The 23,550-nt window shown below is 48.4% G+C and overlaps 1 protein-coding gene across 1 annotated transcript in view; it reads right to left on the minus strand.

Moving 5' to 3' along the window:
• LOC149360949 (uncharacterized) overlaps positions 1–23,550 on the minus strand; it is a 196,994-nt gene that overhangs the window by 31,830 nt on the left and 141,614 nt on the right. The window contains exon 3 of the mRNA XM_089569426.1: positions 12,962–13,061. Coding sequence (XP_089425552.1) covers positions 12,962–13,061 — 100 coding nt within the window. The remainder of the gene's footprint in view (positions 1–12,961; positions 13,062–23,550) is intronic.

The raw sequence follows: 23,550 nt of genomic DNA on the forward strand, positions 1-23,550 counted from the left end.
CCTCCGCAACCAAGCCTCCGCCCAAGCCTCCGCCTTAACAGACATATTGCCCGTACAACTCTGGAATCTTGCTCCGGCTGTTATGAACAGCTTGCTTTACTGCAGATTGACCGTGCGAAGGCATTTAATCGTGCCCGCCATTCGTTTCTGTTTTCCCTTCCCAGGTGTGTCAATGCTGGATCAACTGTACTAAAGGGGTGCAACTTTGCTACGAGAACTGCTCCACTCACTTGATTGTTAACGGTCACCTTTGAGAGCCAGCACCAATTCGGTCATCCGTGAAGCAAAGCGGTCGTATGTCACTGCTACTCTTTGCCCTGTACCTAGAGCCATTTTGTCTTTGGCAATAAAGTGCTTGCGTACGCTGAAGAATTTTCGTTTTTCTGCATTGATAAACCCAGTAACAACAAAACAATGACCACTATTAAGCAGTTTGACATTGATTCTGGTGCTCAAATCGATTGCTCTAAATGTTCAGGTCTGTGGTTTGGTTGATAGGGACCAATGCAAGCTTATGTTGGAATTCAATGATCTCGTGTCTCCACCCCCCCCCCCCCCCCCCTCCTAAAAAAAACCCCTTGGAGTTCCCCTTCGTGCATTCAAGTTTTAGTGGGCATTACTAGAGGGAGCGGGTCCCGGCCCTTCAGAGGTGTGCTCAGAATTTGTTCCGCACCGCCTATTAATTTTTAGTCCAGCCCAGGCCGGGAACATGTTTTTGACAACAAAAAATTATTACGTTTTGCAGCTACTCCTTTGCCACTGCATACAAAACTTTCACCAAACATGTGCGACGTTCATATGGTCCTCCAGTTTTAAGCCGATGCGGCGCGATAACCTATTCAGGCATGTTTCTGCTGGCGGACTATAGGTTTGGCACATTTATATGTGCGACAGTTAGTTGCACGTTTCTTCTTTTTCTGTGACAGCTCCCATCCAATTACCAGAGCATCCCTGCAAACTAACTTCGTGAATCTTCTTCCCAACTTAGTGGTATCTTGTAATTTTACCGAGGGACCCATATTATTTGGTTTTAGGAAGGAAGTTTATGACCCAGTGCGTTTTCTGGCAGTTTGCTATTCTTGTGAGTTCTTCCAGCGAAAGTACGAGACACCAGGAGAAGAAGAACACAGTACAACGCCAGTTCCAGCGTTGTCCTGTGTTCTTCTCCTTGTGTCTCGTTCTTTCGCTGGTGAGGTTATGTCTGAAGTACACCAACTAGCCCACATGGTACCTTGTTGTGAGTACTTATTCTCTGTTTCACTTAAAAAATTGAACAAAAATTAATATCTATGCTCTTTCCGCCTCCATTGTATCGCTTTGTCTACTGTAGTTGTATTGGTCATAATGTGCTGAGACAAGTACTTAAAATGCCGATTTCGTCTGGCATTAAACGTTTTTCTTTTAACTGCAAGCCGAAGTTCTACCTTTAAAGAGTTGCTTCAAAGAAAAAATATTTGTTTCTTTTGTTGATTGTCGCCTATGTGATGCACCTGAAACCATCATAGACGAGTTATTATTTTGAGACATTGTACAAAAGAACAATGAAGAAAGACTGTTCTGAATTCTCACAGTGTGCTTACCTAATGGCCACCCAACATGACCACGAACCATTTGATATGATTTTTTTTCTCGGACTGCACAGCCTGCGGAAAACGCGCATGTTGGACCGGCATGCTGAGCCAGTCGTCTCCTCCCCCACACATTACGGCCAGATGGTGCACCAGCTGAAAGGCACTTACGAAGACAGTGACTATCGACCGGACTGGTTCCCGTTATTGATGTCTTGTCTTTCCTTGCCACCGTTTTAGTTATGTTGTGTTAAGACGCGTGTTTTAGGTGTGTGGTGTGGTGTTTCCATTCTGCTTGCTCGGCTACTGGCTGATTACTTTGTAAATAAGGTATATAGCCCGTTCCAGCATATAAACACGTATAATAAATACCATGCCAAAAACAAAAAAACACTCGTGGCGGCGTATGAAAGAAAAAAAAAACAGTCGTGGTGGAGTGGAAGTGTCCTAATCTCGCATACCGGCGGCCCGGGTTCGATTCCCACTTACATAACTATTTTCTCCTGTTTTATTTTCAACTGAGGCCGCTTGAAGTTAATATCTGCGCTGCAACATGGTCTGCAAGGTTTGTGCGCAAGGAGTGGAGCTTTCGCTGCAAAAAAAGACAACTCATATGCATATTATCTACGGTGGGCTGACCGCTTCGCAGTAAACAGTGAGACTAACAATAACGGTTAAAAGTTTACTAAATATTACTTAACTAACCTACTAGTAAGCACGCCTTAGGTGTATTCCATTGCGCTACAGCGCAGACAATGCTATGCCGAAGAGAGCGCTATCCTAACTCGGAAAGCCTATTGTTAAAAATTGCAGAGCGCCTTAGGTGCAACACCCGGTATACGAGTACGCTCTATTCCTGGTGCTTTGGCTTTCCATATGCTGTCACCTCCTTGCGTGCAGTGTCGATTGCATCATTCACAGCCATGGTGCGACTAGGAGGGCGCATGTGGAGCAACAATGGAAGGTCCCAGAAGTGGACACTGGAGGGTCATCTGTTCAGTCTCTACACGACGGTGTTCCAACTATCCCGTCTGGTTACGTCTCTATAGAAGACAATATCAATCTAGTGAAGCTGTGGGATCTGGGAGTATGACGCTCAAAGTTGACTGCACCAGTGGAAAAGAAACCTGACGGAAAAGCCGATAAGTGTACCTCTTATAAAGTCTGTGCAGCAAATTGCTCTGCAGTGCCAGAAAAAAGTTTGATGAGACGCCGACACAAACGGTATACACATGTGGGACGGCTTCGTTTCTAACAGGCGACCCTGGCCTAAGCCTCCGAGCTTTGAAGGGTTGCATTCGAACTGCCATTGAACTGAATGATGACCCGGTACCTGAGGTTGGTACCCTCCGTGTATTGGGCCTGCACATCCAGAACGATGCCAAAAACACTACCACTCTGAAGAAACTCAAGCAGGTTGTAGGCGCGATATCGCACCTCATCCGCAGGGTTTCGGGACATCACAGAGGCATGAAGGAGCGTGACCTATGTAGACTCATTCATGCCTTTGTCCACAGCTGTGTGCTGTACACTACCCCATACTTACAACCATCCAAACATGACATAAACGCTTTGGATGCTTTGATTCGCAAGGCATTCAAAGTAGCACTTCATCTTCCTCTCAACACACCCACAGACAGATTACTAGGCTTGGGCCTCCACAACACGATCGGGGAGCTGGTGGAGGCCCACCGACAGGCCCAATACATCAGGCTCACAAAAACCTCCACAGGTCGGTATATCCTGGACTCCCTCGCAATCAGAATACCTGCCAACGACCCAACCCTCCTCGCCATCCCACGATCCCTTCACCGGGAGCTCCTCATCAGGCCGCTCCCGAGGAACATGCACCCGTCCCACTATGAGCAGCGCCGCAGAGCCCGTGCGAGGGCACTCCATCGAGCGTACGGCTCCGAGCCGGACGCCGTATGGGTGGACGCTGCCTGCACGGGTGATGAAGCGACAGCAGCTGTGGTGGACTCCTCTTTATCTGCCCTCATCACACTACCTCTCCCTCTCGACACCTCCTCAGATGCTGCAGAGGAAGCCGCCATTGCACTCGCAACCACCCGCACGGAAGCCCGGTACATTTTCAGTGATTCAAAAACTGCGATTCTAAATTTTGCTCGAGGCCGAATCCATGTCCCTGCTTTTGGCATACTGAACTCGCCCGATGCACCCCCGCCCCGCCAAGTGGAGCTGATATGGGTGCCTGCGCACTCCGGGAATCCCGGAAACGAGGCCGCCAACCTTTTAGCCCGAGGTTCTTTAAGCCGGGCTCAGGTGTCCTCGGATGCGGGATTCACGAAGGAGCGCATGCACTCATTCAGTGAGCTGACCCAGGTATACAGAGCCTCACGCCAGCTCTACCCTCCGCCCCACCCCTCCCTAGATAACAGACACGCAACACTCTGGCGCAGATTACAGGCACACACTCTCCCCTCGGCCCTTACCCTAGCCCACTATCATCCCTCCTTCCCTACTCCGGCATGCGCCCTATGCCCAGAACCCTTCGCTTCTTCCCTCCACATCCTTTCCCTCTGCCCGGCGGGCCCTCCCCCGCGGAACCTAGAGAACCTGAAGACCTGGGAGGACTGGGAGACCCTGCTGCGCTCGGAGGACCCGGCCGTGCAGACCATCGCCACCCCAGGCGGTCGAAACTATCCGGAGCCCTCCACTACAGCACCCCTCAGAGCCTTAAGCGCTTTGGCACATTAAAACACGCACGCACGCGCACGCCCCCCCCCCCCCACGCGCGCGCGCACACACACACACACACACACACACACACACACACACACACACACACACACACACACACACACACACACACACACACACACACACACGCACACGCACACGCACACGCACACGCACACACACACGCACGCGCGCGCACACACACACACACACACACACACACACACACACACACACACACACACGCACACACACACGCGCGCGCGCGGGCGCGCACTTGCACACACAAATTAATGAAGCGCCCTTGCTTTTATTTTTTTACACAGCTGTCGATCACAGTCTGAATGTGGAGAGCGGGTATAATTGTGCAATACCTCATTTAGGTGCTGTCTAGAAAGCCCATTCTTTTCCTCTTTTCCATTACTGGGGAAAAACAAGAGAAACTTTCTTTCAATGTTCTCGCCTTTTTTCCCCAGTCCTCCCATTACTAGCTGCCCCTCTGACGCCCATTCGCCAGTTACGGAATGTGGTTCTTATCGCTACGACCTTACCTCACCTTTTACGAGAAGCCGTCTCTGCTAGTTGTCGCGCTCACATCCGATGTTGCCACGATTCAGACGATATGTCACAGACCAGCCGTAGTCACTACGAAAAGCGTTCATTATCATGCGCAAGGTTTCTGGTACGACCGCCGTCACACAACTCACGCTCGCTAAACCGCCAGCCTTGCGACTTCGCAAAAAGCATTTAGGCCACCCACTGAAGGCGACCTGCTAGTGGCTGCTTCATGTAACCGATCGAGTCACGAAGATCTGTCACATAGGTGACATCGGTGCGGAAATCTGCACCTTGCCTTCTACTTTGGAAGAATGACACCGTTGCGGCCGTGCGCCACCTCTCTCTGCAGTCAAAATAAAACAACTTTGAAGATTTGAAGAATGAAAAAACAAACACTACAAAGATTCGCGGCATTACTCATTTCTCAAAGACGCATCGATCGTATGCTTTAAAACATAAGGCGACTACAGCCGAATAAAACGAACTGTGTAAAAATAAACACCAAGGGTGGAAACACAGCGTCCTTTAGCGTACATAATAATGCTTCAGACTGACGTCATTGACAACTTGTGGTCACATAGTGTGCGCAATCGGCAGACAGTCAGGGCAAGTAATACTTGTCTTGAATGCGGCGGAGGGTGCTAGAAAACCCGAGATATCCAGCTGTTGGCTCGTCGTGTGAAGCCTGAAGAACTTCATCGTGCAGACTTGCAGGTACAACAAGGAGATAGGCTGTTTTGTTCGCTGCGAAGTTCTTCACGAGCATCATTCTGTACACAGAACGAAGACAATCCTCGCTTGAACGAGGCGGGGGGTGAGAAACCTTGCTTTCCAAGTAGTCGACGAGGCGTTTTTAGGTCGGGGTATGAGCATTGCTGCTGTGGAAAACAGCTCTACCTGAGGGGTCCCAGGAAGGCGTTCTCATTGTTGTCCGGCGGTGATGCATTTATAGGGGCTCGTGACAGGGAGTCGGCGTCATTGTGAAGTCGGATAGCGTCTTGGTTGAGCCCCTGTTTGTATGCGGCATAGGCGTAGTGGGTGCAGCGTCTTCATACGGCGGAGCGGCGGGAGGATCTTCGTCGTTTCCTCGGCAAGCAACCTGACCTCCACAGGTTGCTTTGTTTAGTTTCCCCTACGGAGGCTAGGGGACCTTCCTCGGACAGCCGCGGCGTAGCTGCGGCTTGGAGATGCAAATCATGCGGTGGACGGCGACGGGGAGCGGGACAGACGGCTTGACGACACGTACTCCTTTCTGCGCAGGTAGTCTTCGATTTCCCGTTGTCTCTGGCCGGCGAGCGGTCGTGGGGCGTCGATGGCAAAACCCCGTAGGCCAATGCGGCTGTACGGGCAGTGGCGAAGTATGTGCCGGCATGGCCACAATGGAAACACAGTGGCCGGTTGTTGGGGGTCCTCCACTCGTCGCATTTCCTAGAGCCGTTGCGTTGCTCGTTAGGTGGGCATGCGGTAGCTAGGGACCGTCGTACTTGTAGAGCTGGTTTCTGTCGCAGAGGGCTTGGGGTGTCTCGTCGGGGAGCAGGACTGCGTAGTGCGGCGGCGTAGGGCATGGCTTGACCATCAGGCGTCAGGACCAGTATGCATCAGGGGTCTTTTAGAGGGTAGAAGCTTCGACTACAAACTCGGCGATGGTTTTTGGAGGATTCCAGATCAGGCCGGCGAGCAGTTGCTCCTTTACGCCATGCATCAGGGAGGTGAGCTCCTTTTCTTCTGTCATGTCAGGGTTGGCACGCCTAAAAATGCGTTTCATTTCTTCCACACGCAGTCTCGTTTGGCACTTGAATTCGGGACTGTAGCAGGACCTCCGTTCTTTCTTTCCGCACGACGTTGTTAAATGTACCCACTAGCTGCTTCTTGAAGGTCGCTGAGGTCGTGTGGGATGATTCGTGGTTTTCAAACCACGTTTGTGGCAGGACCGTGCAATGCAAAATAGAAGTTTCGAAGCTTGGCGCTGTCATGCCAGGTGTTCAGCGCTGCTGCACGGTCGTACTCCAGCCAGCCTTCGACATTGTTTGGTTCTCTATGGAAAGTCGGTGGATCACGGGGCTGGCGAAGCACGACGGGCGTTGGATGTGCACCAGGTTCCATCGTGAGGGGCATAGCAGGATGACAGGTCAGCGCCTCCACCAGATGCCACGTAGTGGTGACTGCAGTCCGGCGAGCAGGAAGACGGCGAGAATGGCTTCCAAACAAAGCTCTTTATTCGGGCTGACTTCCGCCCGCAAAGAACTGACTCACCCGGCGGGGGCGTAAGAACAAGCGTACTCGGCGATCGTCGAACAGAATGCCCGCCGCTTTCGGCCGGGCTCTTTTTGAAGCTGATAGCTAACTTTCGAGCTAAAGCGCGCAAAGTTACTAGAACATTCTGGCACAACGCAGAATCGGCTCCGCCTGGATGCGATCAATCGAGATAAATCTGGTCGCGTCTTGCATCACAAAGCGATAAAGCAGCGTGCCGGAAGCTTTGAAGAATGAGCAACAAATACTACAAATATTCGCAGCAATATAATCCTACATAGAAGTCAGTCATTTCTTCTTCGATGCTTGCTGCATTAGCGCTAATTGCTGGTCGTTTAAATTTATTTTTCCACTTAGTGTTTCCACAGTAATCTTTCGAAGACCAGTAAGTTAACGACCGCTTGCTAACCAGTACGCTCCTCCTTCGTCTATTTCCTTATTAGCGGGTTTGGCATGTACTCAACTCTCTGTTTCGGAATTGCAATATGATTTTTTATTGCCTCTCTGTTCAGGATAAAGAGACTGTGGTGCTCACAAAGTTTCAGGAGTAACTTGTCGTTCTCTTTTGCCAATTCATCCAGAGCTTCCATGCCCTTGTCCGTAAACTGCTTTATATCATAGTTAAGGCACTACATAAGGTCTTACTTTTCAAACTTACAATTACTCCCATACCATCAACAGACTATTAGGAGTCAGGCCCCTTGTCCAAAAACTGTGCCCGACACTGAGGTCTTGCTTTTACACTTTGGTTTTACTCTCTGCCAATTCCTCTCTTGAAGTGTCAGCAAATAAACTCCCTGAATTTCTTTTTCGTTGTTTTTCTGCTCTACTTCCCACATGTAACTTTCGGCAGACAATGAATCTGTCGAAATCCCAGAGGTGCGTCTCACAAAGATGTTCTTTAGTTTCGAATCATATCGCTTTCTTTTTGCTACTTGCATGTTTATGTAGATGATCCTGTTGTTGTTATCGCCTTACAGACATGGAACATAACCCCGGCGGTGAATTTGCTAGGGTTAAGTAAGGTGGGATAAGAGAAGAGGGTAAACTGTTTGCAAGCTAATGAATGTACTTTTCGTAATAAGTCAAACATTACAAAAGATAACACAAAAATGGGAGACAAGATCACGGAATTGAATGCATAAAAATTACCCAGATTTTTTTGTTTTTTTTCTTATTCTTCCCACTGACTATTTTGTTGGTCTTGCCGTCCCAATGAACATTTTTATTGATTTAGCTCAAGATACTGCCAATCTTTTAACGAAAAGAAAGCTTGGTTTGTGCTAGTTGGCTTTTGTTGCTTGGAAACAGCGCAAAGAAGACAATCAGGACACAACTGTCAGCCAAGATCTGCGGTGTTGTCATTGTCTTTTTTTGCCCTTTTTTCCAACAAACTCTGTCGGGAGTTTTACAGGAGTGAGTTTGTTGTACCTTCACAGTTGAATGCGTACAAAAAGGACGCTGGAAAATATTGGACCAATGTTACCATGCATTATAAAAGGAAAGAAAAGGAGAACGCGAATTCAGCTGCAATGAATCAAGAGAATAATGTCAAACTCATAAAAAAACCTAAGAAGAAATCACAGCACTTGCCGTTTGCTGTGAGCGCAATTTTGCTAGCTAGTTCCAAAAATTTCATTGTTATCCTGGCGTTTTACTCTGCTGTCACGTTCGTCTAACACATAGTTCAGCCATACACAGCAAGGTTCCACCTTGCTGCATTGTATGACAATTTACTTTAGTGCTTTTTTTCGTCCTACGTTTGCCGTCCTACCTGGCATCATGTTCAGTGCGACCATCCTATCTCCTTCCATCATCTCCATTATCGCTGCGCCGCACCTTCTCGAGCAGCTCTCTGCGATGAGCTCTTGCAAAGTCTCGCCCTCACTCATAACTTCTTCCTGCTGCTTGTCTCTGTCCAGGAAACCCTGCCTCTTTTGTCTTTGCCATTTGGTGGCCCCGACAGTGGACACTTTCTGACATACTCTTGTTTGAATTTCGGACGCGGCGGCCGCATTTCGAGTAGGCGAAATGCTAAAATGCTCGCGTGCTGTGCGCTGTCAGCGCACGTAAAAGACACCCAGGTGGCCTAAGTTAATCTGGCGCCTCCACTGCGGCGTTCCACGTAGCCAATACGTCATTTAGTCGTGAAACCCCGCATAACGCCACCACACTGCTATATGTTTGTTTTTCTCTGCTACATCCAGCCTTCACTTAAGTTCTGCTTTTTGACAGCTACTGACTATAGCTCTGAGAGTCCTTACACGTGTCATGGGTTCCAATCACGTATTCAGCACACACGATGTGCAAACATATTCTTTGTCGTCTGCTGCCTAGATCTTTTCAACTAGGCTTCTTCCGAATTCGTTACCCGTTCGCACTTCCGACATGTAACCTGCTTGTTAAACTTGCTGCCTTGCTGGAATAATTTTACCATCAAAAGCTATAGGTGTGCGGGCTAAACACCACGTAGCATAGCCTCCTTTATACTCTGTGCCTGTCAACGCGCCGCGCGAACTATGGAGCGGCGCCGTCGGGTAAAGTTGCGCGGCGCTGCCGCTCCCCCCTCTGAGGGCGCCACTGACGTAGGTGTCGAGGCGCACCGGTGCGAATGCCGGCGCGAGGATGGGAGCGCTGTTATTCGCTCGCGGGATAACTGCTACTAAGCATGAATCGTACATGTTCATTATATTTACTTGTAAGGCCGACATCCTCTAAGCATACCAAGTGATCACGTTAGTTGTTAGCCGGTAGCACCAACGCTATGACATGTTATGTGATGCAGTTTCAAGATATGTGGACATGGCTAGAAGAACCGCATGACTGCTCCGCTAGCGTCAATGGTAATAGAACAGTTACAATCCTAGTCGACGCTGCGCTAAGACAAAATTTAAGAAGAAAGGCACCAGCATTTATTTACACATTTCACAACAGCAGCTGTGCTGCAAGAGTTACTACTTTTACAGCTTCATGACTTTTCGTGAGAGTGGCTTCTGCCGAAACAGCGGCTTATACATTCTTGTCTGTTATCGAAGATGGGGTAGTTCACCAGCAGTGGTCTGACGAATCTAGTTGCCACAAGTAGAGAAAAATGTTCACGGTGACTGCCGTCACTGACAAGGCACTTCAGCAACCTTGATTTACAGATGGCTGTAACAGCTGCATCGGTCCGGTTTTTCAATGGATTTTGAAGTCATGGGTTTTCTTTTAAGCTTGTCTCCACAAACAGCCGCAGCCTAAGACAGAGTAATTCTTCAGATGGGTAAAGCAGCCCACCACGGTCCTGTTCTCGGGTGAACTGCTCGAATGGGTTACTAGTAGGTGGCTTGGTTGTGAGTAAACAACACTGCTCACATTCAATATGTACACTTATCACACGAGCGATGTAGCCACCTACATAGAACGTGGCCGACAGCTGTAATGTAGGTAGAGAAGCAGGGACATGCTGCACGTCTAAGCGTCCCAAGACTTCCAAAGCAGCCTCTGGAAGCTCATCGCTCCTCCCAAGTGCACATAGCCCTGCAGTCCTAAGTCCAGTGCTGTGGTGACTCTTATGATATAGTACGTTGCTGTGTTCAGATGTCGCGGCAATTCCCGTTCTCAAGACTTTTTCTAGTCCTGAGAATACCGACCGCACGTCAAGTTGGTCGTTGCATCCCAGTGACCGCCTCAGGGTTCCAAACAGCGCTTCAATTGGGTCACTGTTGAATTTCCGCTTTAGTACAAAAAAGAACTTCTCCTCAGCTAACAGATAGCGAATGCAGCAAGCAGTCGAGTAAGTAGTGAGCGCAAGGGCCTCGTGCGTTTCGGCTGTGAAAAAGGCACGAGGATAAGTTGCATCTTTCTTTAGTTGGTCGATATATAGCGGAAATGTAACTTCCAGCCATTCCAGCCTAGAATAATTTTTTGTCGTCAAAGTGCCTGACGTCAGGGAAATTTTGCTTGATATGTTGGCACTTGTTGCTGGTGTCGTGCATCCATCCATCGATGGATGCTCTTCATAATCAGTATTGTTGATTCCGCATAGGCAAATGATGTATGGCAGCTCTGTCCTGCGTGCTCTTTCGAAAACTCCAGAATAGATGATAACGTCTGGAGAAAAAAACTTGGACAGCTCGTTAGACGTTCATTTATTCAATATTGTTCGAAAAAACATGTTTTCTGGTTAGACTCCTCACAGGTTTTACAATCCAATCTTTCTTACATCTCGTAGAGTTTCTTCAAGTGAGATGACGAAACCTCTCCTTTCTTTCCAAGGTCGCGTGCAAGGAACTGAGTGCGGATGGTTTTCAAGACGTGGCAATAATCAAAGCTTTAAAAAAGCACTGCACAACTGCAAACACTGCAAAACAGCCCACATAACAACGACAGACCAACAGCACGTGGCTATCCGGGCTGCTGTGCAACACAGCGCACCCGGCACTCGCCTCGCGAGGTTGCCCCAACGTCGGTGTCGCCATCTCTCGGCAGCCAGCGGCGTAACTTCTCAAGGGAGGAGGAGCGGCGACGACGGCCGCGGAGCGCGGAGTTGACAGGCACAGAAAGTATAAAGGAGGCTATGCACGTAGCTATGTAAACACCGCTGCAGTCTAAACACCACGGTGAATATGAATTTGACCATATCTCACTGCTATCACAAATCTCGAAGTCATACGGTCGTATGGCGAACGAGAAAAAAAAGTACTTTCTTAGTTTTAGGAAGTTTTTGTTTTCGGTATATGTGCTCTAGTCGCTAGAAGAAGAAACAATTTTTTAATTTGCTAACAGGCCTGTAGCCGATCATACCAGAAAAATAAAAATAAAATATAGATGTCTGTGATTCTGAGTTGGGATGTCATTACCGTTGTTTTCAGTCCACATCGAAAAGAAGACGTACTCTACGTCTTCAAACACGGACTCGAGGACATGGAGGAAGGAAAACTAAGGAGAGGCCCTTCGTATTCCCAATGCATTGACGAGAATGTGGCGGAAGTGACGTCAAAATTTAGGCTTAAAAAGTCGGGCCACTAGCAACGTTGTCGTTGTTGCTAAGAAAACTCGGGCCACTAGCAACGGCTTACGGCGTCGTTAGCGTCGTTGTTGCTAGGGGCCCGAGTGTTTCTCGGTGGCGGTGGACGGGCTTTCGGCACGGTGTGTTCGGCCTTGCGTGTTAAAGTCTACATGCCTGGCGTCGTGACGTTACGCACGCATCTAAGATTGATTTTAAATGCAGCAAATAACCGCTCATTTGATATTTTGTTCGTCAACCTTGGTGTCTTTACGCGGAGCGATCGATGCATTGAAATGAATCTCGCGAAAAGGTGGCACTCCGGAACCGCGCTTCGACACGCGAAGAAGCGTTGATTGTTTTGATAAGCGAACTTTCGCACCTCACCAAACAGTACAGAAACATGAAGCCGCTCTCGGCGATGCTGAGCGGCGTTTCGAAGGCCACACGGCGGGTGTACGGTAGCTCGAGAAGGATGGTGAGCTGAGCTATAAGCGGCGCGCAATGTCGTCTTTCTTCGCCTGGCGTCGGAAAAGGTTCACCGCACCTGTGCGCCGGTTTGTGTTTAGGTGCGTGTTTACGGGGAGGGAGGTGTAGGAGTGTAGCGGCGAGCGGCGCGGTTTTTTTGATACCTTTCTTTTACGAAGCGCTTGCGAGCCGCGCGCGAACCCCGCCCCGTAGCTCGGTGGAGAAAGAAAATAGTGAGGAGAGCCGAGCCAACTTCCGGTTGGAAGGCGGCTTCACAAAAAGTGACGTCAGGGCCTCTCCTTAGTTCTTTACTTCCTCCATGCTCGAGGACCACCCAAACACGTGCCCTGACGGTACGAATGCTCACTACCGACCCTGCCTGCTCTACGTGGCCGGAGCACCCTCATGCGGAGGGCGGCACACTCACTGATGAGCGCCTTCTCGTCCTTCTTGTGGAGCCGCGTGTTCTCGTAGCGCGGTGCGGTCACCATGAGGTAGTAGCCCAGGATGGTCAGGCCACGCGTCAGCTGCGAAGGGGGAGAATTCCGGCGTCAGCGCAAGTCGTGCATTTCAGAACACCCAAAGGGCGCAGTATAAGACATCAAGAAACTTCGAGGAACACTGATATCAAAAGGCTGAGCTCATGCACTTCGCGGCTGCTATGGCTTTTCCCTGCGCTCAGGAAGAAATCAATAAAATTTTACTTGGTGCTTTGCGCTGCCGCTGTAAAATATTTTTCCTTTTGTGTTTCTCGGTAGTTACAGTTCGAGAGTCTAAACCATTAAAAAAGCGCCAACCTAACTTTCCTGTTCATTCCTGGCGACTAGAACGGGATGGCACGCTCGTGAAGATGAGAAATTCATCTGAGCACATTGCACATTGGTGAATGTAAACATTTCGCACTGGTTGCGGATAGCAATTCTAAAGAAAAGTTATGAACTACCCAGAACGACAAGTATTCAGCATAATAACACTGTAAGCCCTGTCTACCCCAAACTTTTTCCCCTCACCAGGACTAACGAAAATGCATGCAAAGGCTCAAAATCTTACTGTGCTCGCCCTTAACAACGTGAGTAAAAACTGTTTTATTCGTACTAACTTTCAAAAGCGTTTGTATTGATAGCTTAAATATTCTGTTATTTCACTCGCAATGTACAGTGTTTGTCATAATTAGACGGAACACGACAGCTCAGAGAGAAGAGCGGTGGCCTTGTTCCCTCTAAGTGTGGCATATACTGTACAGAGTTTGAACGCACCGCGCAAAAAGGAAATAGAAAGCGTGGACAACAGATATACCTGGGCATTAATGGCACAACAACACTCGAGAGGAAGGACGAAATAAGAAGTTCTTTCTTTCTCATATTCTGCACCTGTGTTCTAACCGTGTTTCTCAAAGAAGAAAATCATGGTGTGCCTGCCGCATTCTGCCGTCCCACAACAAGCTAATGACAACGAAACAGACGACCACAGCGTTCCATCAGAACCGCAAGCCGCTAGCGCCGGAGGTTGTCTTGAAAAAAGCGAACAGAAAAATGAAAAAAAAAAGACTCGATTTATGAGTGATGCGGAAACAGATTTCAAACATGCTCTCTTTTGATCGTCGTCGTCGTAACGATAACTCAGGTGCGCGAAACCGCTAGGAAGGATCTCTGAAAGCAGTCGTACTAACAAAGACATCAGCGGCGCCTGCTGGGAAAGTGTCCGACTAGACAGTTCTGGCTTTTAACGACCGTTTCCCATAATGACGTCCGCTGCCATTCCTCCTTGGATTAAGCAGGTGAGCCTAAATAATTACATGATTGACAGCAGCGGCGACAGCGCAGCATGTGCCGTCTCAGTCGTTGCCTTTGTAGTGGCGGCTAGCCTTCGTATATTCACTGTATTTTTTACCTGCCCATAATAGCCAAATAGTGGGAGTAGTCAGGCTGATGATAATGATGATGGTGACTAGCTCGCTATTTTTACTACTGTCTTGTTCAAATCAGTCGCATACTTTGTGACGTGCATATTCTATGTAATTACTGAACCATGCCTACTACTGGCGAATTCGTAAAAAATTGATCAACTTGTATTCAAACTGGGTAGAGGAGTTAAGCTTTCCCGTAACCTCCTAAACACACTGGTGACAAAATTCTGCTCCTCCGTAATCGACATTCCCGCCATAAAAAAAAAAAAAAAGCAGACGGATAATTTGGAACAAAATGCTGAATTTGTAAAAGTCATGGTAGAAGAGCTGCGCTGAAATTTCGCACTTCTGGATGTGGACAAAACGAGCTTAGAAAGCGTAACACTCCCCTCAGTAACAACAGTTCTGCATTCGAGCTACAGCAGCGGATGAAGCAGGTCGAGATCAACGGAATTATACACAGTCTAGACGAAGACTACTCTCGATTTTGCCCACCGAGTTGCCACCACAGTTGAGAACACAACACATAGTTGCCAGATTTTGTTGTCACATTAAGACGACTGATTACATCACCATGACAAGGAAGGAACTGTTAGAGTTGCATGACATTGGCGTCTCATGCGCATTTCAGAGCTCAGTTGAATTTCCTTAAATGGTCATTTCACTATTAAAAACAAAGACCGGTTTTAAGGGTGTGGCACTCCAAGAACGCAGAGCGGAATTTTTGTGGATCCAGAAGAGCCAAATCAAGGGCGCGTGCAGCGACTGGCAGTAGAGTGTGTCAAAAACCTAACGCTAACATCAAGCGCTGTACTTGTTCTCTTGAATGTACTTTGAAGGCAGCTCTAATGTACGTTGACCTCATAGCTTAGCATCTGTGTACATATTTTTTTACCTCGTTGCATTTTCCTTTTTTGTTTTATGTTGGTGTGCTCACGGTTCACCTTATGTAATACCCTAAACTGAGGACATTTAGGGTTGTACTGACTAATAATAATAAAAAAAAACCCCACAGGTCGGTTACCAATATGTGGCAAGAGATATTTTCGTATTTCCATTTCCTGCTAGATTTCAGGAAAATATGCAATGGGACACGCACATCGGCCATGTCGTAAGTAAATCGGAACGCGTAATAGGCAACAGGCAGTTCTGTGTTTTCTCGTGTGTTAACTCGATTTCTGTATGCTCCTGCATCCATATGTTGCCAGTAATGTCCGATCCTCTGCCCTACAATCGAATGTGAAGTTTTTATTAAACTTTGCTTCACTCCTTGCTTTCTTTGCTGTGCCCTCTGCGCTAATCACTAAGGGACATAGTGTCACTCTCCCAGCTTCCGACTGCGCATCATGTGCGGTCATGGTCGCAGCGCTGTGTCAGCGGCGGGTGCCCAATCAGATAATGCGGGACACATTGGGCCAAAAGAAATCGCATATCAAAGCAATGATATTGGGCTCTTAGCTGGTACAAATACCGCGTTGGCAAACTGAAAATGGTCTGACAATATTTCGGATCAGTTTCAGTGTTCACTACAGTCATCTAACGACCCGCTGATTGTTGCCTGCACTAGGTTTTCAAGTGCTGCATTCGAATCGTAGTGACTTGATTTTGTTTTCCTATGTGCTGAATAATTGCGCCTGACAGTCGATGAACATGTCAGGTCCCCACACGCCAAACTAACAGGCAGGATTCTTGAGAAGACTCGGATCATTTTGCTGACGACACCAGTGCTGCGTTTATGGGTGCCTGCGAGTTCACTAAATTGACGACGTCTTGTGATGTCTAATCGCTGTAGATAACACGCCAGTGCTTTTTCGCACTTCCCTGCCAAGAAGATCAGCGCGGGTTTCAGACGATCAGAAAAGAGTTGAGCGCGAACAAAGGACGAATCACAGTAGAGGGGGCGACGTTATTTCATTTCATTTCATTTCATTTATTTTCCTTAAAGGCCCTTTGAGGGGCATTACATAAGGGGTGGGTACAATATTCGTTGGCGGCAAGTGTTAACACGATGACAAATGAGCATGAAGATTATCAGCGAAGGCCGCGGAGAACATGACGACTGCAATGTCTCTGGGAAGGTCGTTCCAGTCCACAATGGTACGGGGGAAAAATGAGGCTGCAAAAGTAACCGTGTGGGCACGTGGTCGAGAAACTTGGAAAGGATGACAAGTGCGATGAGATGTGCGATGAGATGTAGGGCGGGGAGGAAAGTAAACTGTGGTAAAATTTGTAGAATAAACAAAGGCTGGCGATGCGACGACGAACTGAGAGGAGTGATAACCCTGATTTATCTTTCAACCCTGACACACTGATGTCGTAGGAATATGAAGATTGAATGAATCTGGCTGCTCTGTTTTGTACTGCTTCAAGTGCGTTGATGAGGTACGCATGATGCGGGCTCCAAATAGGTGAGGCATATTCTAATTTTGATCTGACAAGTGTTTTGTACGCTAGCAATTTTACATGATCGCGGGCATGGCGGAGATGACGTCTAAAACATCTAGTGTTCTATTAGCAGATGAGATAACATTTGTGATGTGTGCACTCCAGGACAAGTCATTACGCAAGGTGACACCTAAATACTTATATGATAGACAAGTCTGTGCAGGGACGTTACTAATCATGTATGGGAAATAAAGGGGATTATGGCGGCGGTGAAAAGACATGCGTTTACACTTATGTGGGTTAAGTTCCATTAACCAAACGTCACACCATTCCTGAATGTGGTTAAGGTCCTCCTGGAGAGAATTTTGGTCATTAATGGTAGTGACTGAGCGGTAAATGACGCAGTCATGTGCGAACATGCGAATTTTAGTTTATGTTGCTTGGCAAGTCATTAATATAAATTAAAAAGAGAAGTGGGCCGAGTACAGAGCCTTGAGGGACACCAGATGTTACAGGAATGCAGTTAGAATTGTGGTCGTTAATAGTGACCAACAGCGTGCGATTAGCGAGGAATTCTTCTATCCATTTTAAAATATCGTTAGGCAAGTGCAAGTACGACAGTTTCAGTAGTAATCGTTCGTGTGGTACCTTGTCGAACGCTTTCGCATAATCTAGGAAGATGGCATCGGTCTGCAGATTAGTGTCAAGATTAGCATGCAAATCATGAAGAGAAATAGCGAGCTGTGTTTCACATGAGTGACCTTTTCTAAAACCGTGTTGTGACAGATGAAAAAAGTTGTTAGAGTCGAGGAAACTCATGATGTTTGTGTAAATGACTTGTTACATGAGTTTGGCGGGTACGCTTGTAAGAGAAATGGGTCGGTAATTAAGAGGTGAATCTTTCTTGCCTGATTTGAAGACTGGAACGACCTTACCACCTTTCCAGTTGTCTGGCATTCGTCCTGATGAGAGTGAATGTGAGAAAAGTAAGCATAGAAATTCAGCAGAAATATCCGTGGTATTTTTCAGGAGCCTGGAGTTAACATTGTCAATACCGGATGAAGATGAAAGCTTCATAGTTTCCATTAAGGACGAAATACCTGATGACAAGAAAATGACTGGTGGCATAGGACAACCTACCTGGGAATGTAGTATTGTAAAAGGCCTTTCAGTCTCGTTAGTAAATACAGATGCGAACGCAGCATTGAAGATGGTGGCACACTCGGCTTCAGTGAAGACCACACCTGACTCATCTGAGAGTGTTATCTCAGTTTCATGATGTGGGTTTATGACTTGCCAAAATTTTCTCGGGTTACTTTTTAACAGATTGGGTACGTCTGAGTGGAAAAACGTATATTTAGCGTAACGAATAGCGGAGAGATATGATTTTTCGACCTCGTGGTATTTTGTCCATGCGCAGTTCGTACTGCGAAACCTGGCTGAACGGTAAAGACGCTTGTGGCCGTCCTCTCTGATGCGATTTATATTTTGTTTGCGCTAACTTTTTCCAAACGATATGTACCAACTAGTAAAAACCTCCCTCCCAACTTCGTTTCCCAATAACTAGAGCACTGAACCATCCGACATAAGATAGTGGGTCTCAGTCAGTCAACTAGCCAAGACGAAGGTCTATTGAAATTCCTCAAAAGCTTTTAGTCACTATCGTCGCTCTCACATCTGCCCAGACGAAATAAGCCCTCTGTGTTAGAGTCGCTACTCCTTCACAAGATGGGAAGTTCGTTGCCCAGTTCGAAACCTCCGCCTAGAGTGTGCGCCGCGCCTGGCCGCAGCAGAAGAAGCAGGTGTAAGTGACGTCCGCGTAAGGGAGGAGTGTAAGTGTAAGGCGAACGGCCGCTCAGGCGACGCTGCAGTCTGGGTGCAGTTCCATCGTGACAGGCGCGAGCGTGTGGTGCGGGAAGGACAACTTGGTCGGCGGAGAAAAACCACACTGGATAGACAGAGGCGCCCGTTACGGTCGCACGAATACGGAGCCCATTTCCCCGAATGTAAGGACAGACGGAAAAGTAAATGGGCATGGCAATCGGGGCGTGGAAAGGTAGCACCCGAGCTCAGATGCAATTATCCCGCCTTCGGCAGGGTGTGAGCAAATCAAAGCATGGGCTCGACCATCGGCGGTGGCTTCCGTCTGCGTGCAACGAATCAGTAAGAGCACGCACAATGAAGGCGCCCTGCTTTATTGGTCCTTTCACTGGGTGTTATGACGGAAAATGCGCCTTGACTTTCGTAGACGAAGGCTGTGTGCACGTTTACCTTTTTTTTTGTTATGCGCTTCTTTCAAGCCAGCGCGACACCCGTGAACAACAATCTGCGACTAACTCTTTGGAGCGAGTGAGAATGGGAAAAGACTGTAAAGAGCAGCACGGAAGAACAGTAGCATATGGTGTCACCGCTTCGCGCACTTTAGCGTGCGTTCCCAGACACCCTTAGAGCGTGCGGGGGTAGCAGTCTCGGACTCAAAAGAGATGCCCTCGGCTCACCGTGGCAAGCTCAGCGGAGGCCAGCTACCAAGTAACAAGAGGTTTTTGGTCGTTTGGTTCCCAGCTTTCGCCGGTCGCAAGCCAGAGAATGGGTCGGAGCCAGAGATTCACAAACAAAGCGAACTATATACAGCAGTGAGAGGATACAGAGGATTTCACAATCAGTAGTGCAAGCACATACAAAGTGATTAACAAAACAATACAAGTCTTGCAACGTTACACTCGAGAGAGATTACAATACAAAAAAATTATTGATCCTAAAGTGCACTAACACAAGAGAGAGGTAAACAAACAAAACACAGTTTTGTTCACCGGGCACTGTGACACTCCGACGACCAGAGATTCACGACGGTGCCGTCCTGCAGATTGGCGCGCGCTGCCTCGTTGAACCGCGGTTGGGCGAGTGGTGTTGCCCCGGGAGTCGAGCTGGCGCGCTTCACTGAAGCTTAAACGGCAGCTCGGGCTAGTCGACAGCGGTCAACGTCCTTCTTATATAGGCTTGCTGTACGTCTGTCTGTTCCAGAAGAGGGCAAATACGGGCTGGTTGGTACATGTTTTACGAATTGGAAAAACAGCGCAATCAAAGACGAGACACAAGAGAAGGACAAAACACCAGCGCTGTGTTTTGTCCTTCTCTTGTGTCTTGTCTTTGATTGCGCTGTTTTTCCAATTCGTAAGTCTGTCTGTTCTTCGCGCCAAGGCGGGCGCGTACATACACACAGTATCGGCTGTGCAGTCTCCTTCTCCTCCTCGTGCCGAGTGCGCGTCCCCATTGGTCAGGCGCTGAGACTGGCTGCGAGATTCTTCGAGATATTTCTAGTGCGGCGCCGCCGCCGACGCGCGAGTGAAGGGGGAGGGGCCATCTCTTAGCACACGCAAGGCTACGCCCTCTCCGCCAACATCGAGTAGAAACGTCTCCGACATTCGAAAAGGTTCGACGTCAAGGCTGGCGCAATTCCCCTTGCGTCGCGTCGGCGAACGGTGGTGGAGGGGGCAGCCACACACACAAGGCTAGTGGCGCTGTTTTTTTTTTTTTGAAAAATGCACTGAATTTTGTGACATATGACTATAAAGGACAATAGCATATAACTACCTTTCTTTTCAAACCTTCTTTGACCACGTTGCAACCAAAGCAAAAGCTATATTATGCTACACTACAAGCTTTTAGTGTGCGGATTGCTAAACCGACATTCCACACTTCGACCTCGAAGCATGGATCCACTGAAAAACCGATAGCAAGTTTTGGCAGTTGGACCAACGACGTCTTGGTCCTTACACGTTTGCAAAGCTGAATCATGAATTTGGTCTTATTGCCATCAACCGATTATTCCAGCGTGAAGGAACGAGGACACTAGAGAGAACACACAGCACAGGACGGGAGCTGTCCAGTGTTGTTTGTTCTCTTTCGTGTCGTCGTTCTTTCGCGCTGGAATAATCGGTTGATGGCGAGTAGCTTGCCATCATTTCCTATGCAAGCACCTTCGTACAACAGCCAGCCACACTGCCGAGATCACCATGCGCTGTGTTACAAACTGCAACAAAACAGTGGATGCAAACTACTAGCAGATGCTCCCGCCGCGGTGGCTCAGTGGTTATGTCGCTCGGCTGCTGACCCGAGAGACGCGGCTGCGATGCCGGCCGCGACATTCGAATTTCGATGGGGGCAAAAATCTGGAGGCCCGTGTGCTGTGCGATGTCAGTGCACGTTAATGCACCCGAGGTGGTTGAAATTTACGCAGCCCTTCACTACGGCGTCCCTCATAGCCCAAAATAGATTTGGGTCGTTTATTTATTTATTATACCCTGAGGGTACAAGCGTACATTATAGAGGGGAGGGGCGGATGCAGAGGCATACACATTGTGCACAAAAAAGTAGTAAAATATATACACAATCTGTAAAACCAGTACAAAATCAAAAGTAAGCACACAAAAAGAATGAAAAAGAACAAAGGTACGAACGGTAAATTTCGAAATCGGGAACGGTGTTAATAAATTCAGAAAAATATGACAACGAAAACAAACATAAAACAAGGTATACAGTACCTAATAAACAAACAGCCATAATGGGAATATGAACGCCATCTATGAAAGCCATGATATGAGCACCAGCTGTGAAAATAAACTTTGTAATGCAGATTTAAAGTTCTCAATTTCAGATATGCTTCCTAGTGATCCTGATGCGTTATTCCAGTCATTGCTTGTCCGAGGAATAAACGAGTATGAATATGCAAGCATATTTGAGTGTGGAATATGTACCTTTTCTGCTGTGGTCACGGCGAGTTGAAATGTATGACGGTGGCTGAACCCAAAGATAGCGCAAGGTTGTGTTATGCTAGTATATTTTATGAAAAAGAGACAGGCGAGATAGCTTTCTTCGGGTCGATAAACCAGCATAAGCCATAAACCCTACAAGCGGAAGCTTCTAGGGCCCGCTCGGGGGTCGCTCACTCAAATCTCGCGCCTCTCCCCGCGGGTACCCTCGGCCACCCTTCCTTTCCCGAGTGGGGAAGGGGAACAGGGCTACATAGTGGAGGCTATTTAAGGGGGGCGCGTCCGCCGAGGTGGCCTCTTGATTCCTGTTCCGGAGACCCCCTGCAACGACGACACCTGACCCCCCTGCCGCGACACCATGTGAGAATAAATCACTTTTTTCCTAAGACCTGGCACGACTCGCTGTCTGGGCGTCTTCGGGAAGAGGAATCGCCCACAAATATTAGAGCCGAACGTGAGGCTTTAATTAGCACCAATGTGGACGATTTCTCTGGCTATTTTGGAACGTGCAGACAGACTCGTGGCAGGCGCTCTTTGAGGCCACGCCGGACCGCTAGGGTTAGCGCGTAGGCCAGGTGGAATGTCCGCGGGGTAGTCACTTCTCAACAGTATTTTCTATTTCGTTAGATAATTTTTGTTGTTTCAGTAGATTTCGGGCGTTTTCTATTGCATATTTCGTGTGGTTGCAGATAGATTTTTTTTGGTACATGAATGCCTTTGTCCGTTCGGTTGTCGCCGTGAGCCGATAGCCGGTGCGACCGCACAGCTGACGAGTGCTGGAAAAAGTCGCTCACAGCGTAGAACCTCGTCTTTGTCCCCTCAATTTGAACTTAATTATGCCTCCCAAGAAGGATATCTCAGCAGCGGCCTTGGATGCCGGGGCAGCCGGGAGTAAGGCGAGGAACGCGACAGAGCCCGCGCAAATTCCCTACGCGGTGGCTCTAATAGGGCAAGTAACGGAGACGTTTGCCGCATTAGCCCGTCAGGTCGTTTCGGTGGCTGGCGCCAACCAGCCCGCAGCAGCGGTAGCATCAGCGACAGCATCGTGTCCGCAGATATATTTTGGAGGTCCTCTCTTTTTTTGGGCGCACAGACACAAAATCAGTCCTAGAGTTTTTGCAACAACTCGAGGATACCAGACGGCTCTGGGTGCCCCATATGACGTGATGCTAGGGCAGGTCCTGCCTGTAGCACTCGCCGAGAGCGCGGCACGATGGAGGCGCTGCCAGACGACCTCACAGTCGATGGCGGACTTCAAAAAACGCTTCCGCGCCCAGTTCCTGCGACAGATGTCCAGCCGCAACACGTGGCGCTTCTTTCGAGCCCTAATCTACCCAACCCAAACACGAACCGAAACACAAAAACATTTGCAGCGAGCCATGCACGCTTTCCCTGGCAACACAACTCAACTGGCACAGAAACTTCGGGACCAGTATCTGTATACAGCCCAAGACCCCCGTGGATCTGCGTGCTGTTATGCAGGCAAGGAGAACACAGAGCTGGATCAACCTTTCCAGCTCCATGATCTGCGGGCGGCTCTCGCCAAAATGAAACGGGTCACTGCGCCAGGACGGGATAAGGTCACCGTCAGGCTTTTGACGAACCTGCCCGACTTGGCATACCAGTCACTCCTCTACTACATCAATGAAATTTGGCGCGGGGACACCCCCCTGCCAATTGACTGGAAAATGCCTCTGGTCACTTTTATTCCTCAAGCAGGCAAACCAGTTGACACAGATAACCTTCGCCCCCCTCTTTCACCTCTTGTGTGGGCAAAATAATGGAGACGATGATGCGGGATCGGTTATCTGCATATCTTGAACACAAACACGTCTTTGCGAGCACCATGTTCGGATTCCGCCCACACAGATCCGCATAGGATGTAATCCTGCAACTTAATCGGGAAGTCCTTGACCCCCTCGAATGGCCCCATAATGACCGGGTAGTACTCGCCTT

Source organism: Amblyomma mixtum, chromosome 2, assembly GCF_055824585.1.
Source record: "Amblyomma mixtum isolate Tamu chromosome 2, ASM5582458v1, whole genome shotgun sequence".
In the NCBI taxonomy this organism is placed as follows: Eukaryota; Metazoa; Arthropoda; class Arachnida; order Ixodida; family Ixodidae; genus Amblyomma; species Amblyomma mixtum.